This window comes from Seriola aureovittata, chromosome 6 (assembly GCF_021018895.1).
Source record: "Seriola aureovittata isolate HTS-2021-v1 ecotype China chromosome 6, ASM2101889v1, whole genome shotgun sequence".
Taxonomy (NCBI): Eukaryota; Metazoa; Chordata; class Actinopteri; order Carangiformes; family Carangidae; genus Seriola; species Seriola aureovittata.
Window position 1 is genome coordinate 20,517,406 of NC_079369.1, and position 6,000 is coordinate 20,523,405.

General features: G+C 42.1%; 1 protein-coding gene across 1 annotated transcript; it reads right to left on the reverse strand.

Annotated features, from left to right (window-relative positions):
• Positions 1 to 2,221: 2,221 nt before the first annotated feature.
• On the reverse strand, positions 2,222 to 4,419 carry foxd3 (forkhead box D3). The gene has a single exon (XM_056379081.1). It carries the CDS (start codon positions 3,870 to 3,872, stop codon positions 2,676 to 2,678), a length of 1,197 nt encoding a protein of 398 aa, XP_056235056.1. The 5' UTR covers positions 3,873 to 4,419; the 3' UTR covers positions 2,222 to 2,675.
• Positions 4,420 to 6,000: the final 1,581 nt, after the last annotated feature.

Below are 6,000 nucleotides of genomic sequence, written 5' to 3' on the forward strand. Positions count from 1 at the left end.
CAGTGTCTCTTCTTTAAAGTAAATTCTGCATATTCAGTTACATTGACTAATTCTACAGATGTATTCAACCTAAAATGTGGAGAGAAAAAAAAATGAACTGGGTGTGTGAGATGGTCTTCCTAAATATTTCTTCTATTTTTTGATCTCCTTAATGAAGAGCCAGAGGTGTCAGTTAACGCCCCCTAGCGGCTTAAGTCTCGTCTCCTCCGAGGTGTTGTCAGCCTGCAGTATCACCGGTGCGACACACACACTCACACACACACACACACACACACGCACACACGCACACTCACACACTGAGACATCACACGGAGCGGAGACTGCTTGTGCATTTCTACTGGAGGCACTCTGATCCAGTGAGACATGCGTGTGAGCAAGAGGCTTTCCGACTCTCTTGCTTTGTGAAGGCTGAACATTGATCTGCAAACACACACGCCTCACACAAGGGAAATATACCACAGATGAAAATAACTAACATGAAAGCTATAAACGTGTTAACCAAGTGCGCATCTGCCTTTTCCAACAGATTTTACTATAACAATGGGACAACAACAAAAAAGACTCTCACACAACGTCCCATTCTGCTATTCCACATAGGCCTACATCTTTGATCAAAATTATACAGTGTCTGACTGTTTCCTGAAACTGACCTCTGGAGGTGCCTGGATGTTTCTTCCACGGCCAATTTAACCGCCTCTTAAAGTGAGCATGTGAATATTAAATACCTCCGTAATTTATAAGCTGTGATTGAAAAATATAATGACAAGATTGATCAAAAGCCAATTACAGACCCTGTCATTTCTATATTTCTATTTTTTTTTCTCTATATTGTTATATGTTTCGATTAGAGGAATCATCGACGGCAGTTAATGATGTGCGCTGATGTGGTAAATGTTGTTATTTTGGCAATAAGAGTAATTCTATTACAGAACAATAATATCATTCAGAACCTTTATGCTGGGCTACTATTAATAATAAAGATAATCATAGGCTAATAATAATAATGATGATAACAGCCCAATAATAATAATAATGAATGTGTTCAGTAGAAATGCCAGGGTGACACTGGAGAAGCCTTTTGCATCATCAGCACCTTCTTCGGTGTCTGAAAGTGAATTGAAGCAGAGAGAGAGGCTCCTTTCGCTTTCCCATGGGGATCAGATAAATATAGCGCCCATAGCCCCCCCCCCCTCTCTCTCTCTCTCTCTTACACTCACACAGACACACACACACACACACACACACACACACACCATTTGCTGTTTGTGTAAAAGTGATTAGCCAGACACAACTGCGAAACTGTTACCTTTATAGTAGCCAAGCCGCAGAATATCATGTAAAACGATACGAGCAGTGATGTAATGGTAAATTAAAAGGTGTCTAAACTGTGACCTCTAGTCAGGGATCACTGTCAGGAAAAACAACTATCAATATAATTTAAAAATAATTAAACTATTGTATTATTTACCCCTTTCTGTTCATATTTCACACCGGTTTGTCTTAATGTCCACAATCTGATGTGTCAATCAGATGCATGTTTATGTAAACTGTAACTATAATGTAAACTAAGTGTTTAGGTTTGTCTAAATCTCAGGATAATACATCTTCTTCCTTTTAAATAATAGTTTTTTCACCTATTCCTTTTCCTTAAAGTCCTTTACATTTTTTTATCTGTATAAATATAGCTTTATTATTTTTCTTCTTAATTTCTTACTATTGCCTTTGGCAGCACGTGTCATTTAATTTATAGAGTAAATCCAAAAATATTCCTTTAAAGTTGCAATCCAGGTTTTTAAAAAGCCTAATAGGCTACTGAAAAGAGGTAATAGGTATGGTAGACTTTAGCTGTTGCCGCAACAATACAATTTAATTTCCCTGTGTTATTTGACACATATAAGTAGAATAATATTAAACATGAAAATTAAATTTCAAAAATATAGATTATTTTTAACATTGTTAAAATTGGACAATAAAGGCTATAAATCTGTTTTGAGCCTGGAAATTATTAAGTAAATGTAAGCACATTATATTCACAAGATAAGACAACTTTGATTTTATGTGGCCTCATAAATACTACTGTTTGCCATTTGTATATTTGGTTGTCAAAATTAATACATTTCCTTATCTTTGATTTTTAATAGTCTACCTGCAGTGAGAAATTTCATATAACAAGAACACTCATTAAATCTACCAAACAATTTTAAAATGTTAATAATGAAAATTTGATTTGAATTCTTTCTTGGATTTATTTACAAATAAATTCAGTTTACAACACAATATAGCTACATAGAATTACATATATTTGATTTTTTTTTTATTATAAACAGTCTATTTTTTTCAGAGCTTTTTGTGTCTTGTATGAAAAGGAAGCCAAAAATGGGTCCATTGAGCTTCCAGTACAAAAAGAAAATGTAAAATAATTATCACAGATCTCAAACAAGAACAAAAGAAAAAAAAGACAGGTAGAAGTCAAACAGGTAAAATCATTCTTTTTTACAAATATTTACAAATATTACCTGTACAGAAATATCTCCTTTTTCTCTTTTTCTCTGTGTTTCAACAGTCTTTACATGGCTACAGAGTCCAGTGCTGCCTATTGATTTGTGCTCTTCACACTTCCACCAGTAATAATGTCTCTATATAAAAATAAGAGTTTATTTTTTCTACTTTTTAAGTCACTGTGAAGGCCATTTGGACACTGCCGCCGCCGTCGCTGAGGGTAAAACATGTCCAGAAATAATATTTGACGGTACACTGAGGATGGGAGCGATAGCGGCTGAGGTCCGGGTCAGAGAGAGGGACTGCGCGCTCAGCAGGGCCGACTGAACCGTCACCGGAGGCCGCAGGAAAGCCTGAGCGGCGCCCGGCGAGGACGAGGAGGCGCTGGAGACCCCGATGATGTTCTCTATACTGAAAGACGGTCTGTTGGACGGCTCTGATTTGATCATGGACGCCGTGCTCAGACTGTTGAGCTGAAGTTGAAGGCTCGGGCTCAGCTGGGAGTTGAACGCTTTTCTGTTCAGCTCCGCCGAGGGCAGGAGAGGGACGCCCGGGGGCAGCATGGGACCTACAGGGGGAATGTAGGGGTACTGCAAAGCCGCCGGATGGGAGTATGCAGCCGGGTGGATCCCGTAGTGCCTCCCGTAGGGCCCCCCAAGGCTGTACGCACCGAAACTTTGCATCATGAGCGCAGTCTGGTCCCTCAGCACGTCCGGCTGAACTCTCTTGAACCTTTTCCTCCTCCTGAGGAAGCTGCCGTTGTCGAACATGTCCTCTGAAGCGGGGTCCAGAGTCCAGTAGTTGCCCTTGCCTGGGTTACCAGGTTCCCGCGGGATTTTCACGAAGCAGTCGTTGAGGGACAAGTTGTGGCGGATGGAGTTTTGCCACGCCGGGAACTTCTCCCGGTAATACGGGAAACGGTTGCTGATGAACTCACAGATCCCGCTGAGGGTGAGTTTTTTCTGTGGGCTCTGGAGGATGGCCATGGTGATGAGGGCGATGTAGGAATAGGGCGGCTTTACCAAGCTGCTTTTGGGCTTCTGGATCGCACCTCCCGGCGCTGCGCTCCCGTCGTGACCCTCTCCTTTACCGGTGCCAGTCTCTCCCTCCCCGGAGCTCTCGCAGCACGGACTCCCTCCACCCGACCTCATCTCCTCCTTCTCCACTTCGATCTCATCTTCCACCTCCTCGTCCCCTGCTTCTCCTCGGAGGTCGTGCAGGATGCCTCCCCCCGGGCTGTCGCAGTCGCTGTCCACCCTCTCCATGCCCTCCTCGTCTCCCTCGCCGACCACGTCGATATCCACGTCCTCCGCTGTGAGCACAGTTTGGCCGGACATGTCGCTGGCTCTTTCGCTGCCTCCAGACAGGGTCATCTCACGGTTTACTTACACTTTTTTTTTTTTTTTTTTTTTAAACAAAGTCTTCCGGGGCCAAAACAACCGAGCAGCCGGGTGTGATGTGTAGATGAGACCAGTGCGGTCAGTGCGCACACACAGCGGCTCTGTTGGACTTCTGGTCGCTCCTGTCAAGAGATCGGATGTCTCCCAAAATCTAAATGTGGTTTAGCCGTTAGCCAGCCAGTCAAGCCAAAGAGAAACTTCAACTTCTACAAATATTTCTCCACTCGGTAAGTGAGCAGGCCTGTGTAAAGCGGCGCGTCTTGCCTCGGAGTTGTTTGGAGATGTTGCGACTTCTGCGCTCCGACGTCCCTTCTCGGTGCGTATATTTCCTATAGGAGCGATATTCGGAGAACCAAGTCGAGATGACACATGCCGCTTTTAAAGGCCGGAGCTTTAAAAAGGGCTGTCTGATAGATTACTTTTCCCAGTATAAGATATACTATCAGTGCAGGACACGTGGTTTGGTGACGACAGACGCCCCCTCTCCTCTCCTCTCCTCCCTCCTCTCCTCTCTGTTAAACCATGCAAACTGGAGTTGTTTCATGGATTTGTCAACAATGGGACGTCGGCAATGCTGCTTTCCGCTGATTTCTGTGTTCGTCCGTCATAGACCATTTAACGGTGGCAGAGGGAGGAGGAGGAGGGGGAGAGAAAATTGGCCCGCATGATTGAAAGATCTGATTTCGCATTAACGTGGCTGCGTAAAAACAATCCAAATCTTTAACTTTGCTAATACAAACTCTGTTGAAAGCTGCAGAACGAGAACGACGACAGCTAAGTTAACGGAATCTTCCTTTAAGTTGTTTTGGCCTGTGTGTTGACTTTTCTTTATAATTGTGAAACTATGCATGTGTGGATTTTTCTGCAATTTAATAGAAACCAGCTTCCCTGAATGTCACTCTGCGCACTGGAGATTTTGTCAGTGCGTGAGGATTAAACATTTATACTTTGTTTATTTGGAGCTGAAATGCATGCCTTGATATTTCCAGCTTTACAGCCCGTTGTGTAAATCCAAGCTGCGAATGCAAACCATGAATTCAAGTCTATTTATTCCCGCAGGATTAGCCGAAGGTGGGAAGAATATTGAGCAGCAACAGCAGCAGCAACAACAGCAGCACTGGCGACAATGAATGGAGAGAATAAAGAATTTCCTTAAGAGTTTGGATGAGGTGCTAACGACCCCAATCATTGCATGTTTTTACATTTGAAAAAAGTAGGAAATGCGGGCAGCGGGTGAATGCAAAGAGAGCGTTTATTCACAAGCATGAAGGTGAGCGGTGTAGGCTGGGCTCAGGGAGAGGATGTCACATCCAATACAGAGGGTTTCCTGCGCCGTGTGAGAAAATTTAAGAGGACTCAGTGAAAGAGCAGGCTTTTGAATTTCAGCCAACGTTCAAAGCCACCATCTGCTATCACTGTCTTTTGAAGGAAAATGCGTAGTTAATAGAAATAATAAGATTTCCGATGTGCCACAAGCGATTTCAACCTACAATTGATTTTTGTCGGAGGTCTTTTTAGGAGGTTAATGAAAATATCTATAATCAACACCGGTCGAGTTTTGGTGTCAAAAGCTTTATTTGAATAAATGAAAATATAAATATAAATTACAAATGGAGATATTACGCATTTAATGATTATTTCTCTTCCTTTGTCTCAATTAAAAACACAGTATAGGACATAATATATTTTAATTTAGTGTTATTATTAGCCTATTAGGCCTACTGTTTTTATAATAATTATTATTATTGTTATTATTATTATCACAAAAAACAATTGGCATCCCATTAATTACCTAGATAATTACATTTAATTAGCCTCATAAATTCACATGATACAATTTGAAGGCATCTGAAGAAAAAGCACATTTTCATGGACTGTAAAAAAGCGCATCAGTGTTATTTTTGTATCTCACAGTCAGTTTGCGGTGTTAGTGTGATCCTTTAATTTGTCTTTAGCAGCGCGCAGAGGTGCTGCTGCTCCTGCGCCACCTCCGACGTCTCTACTCTCGGGAAAAAAATCGGATTAATCAAACGCTATCATTAATAATGCGCGTGCGGGTCAAAGGAGGGAAACATGGCTTCCGATTAGACTCGCCGTGTGT

What these genes read in the sequence shown, in the direction of transcription:
- foxd3 (XM_056379081.1), bottom strand. Translation starts at nt 3,872, where the DNA reads ATGACCCTGTCTGGAGGCAGCGAAAGAGCCAGCGACATGTCCGGCCAA.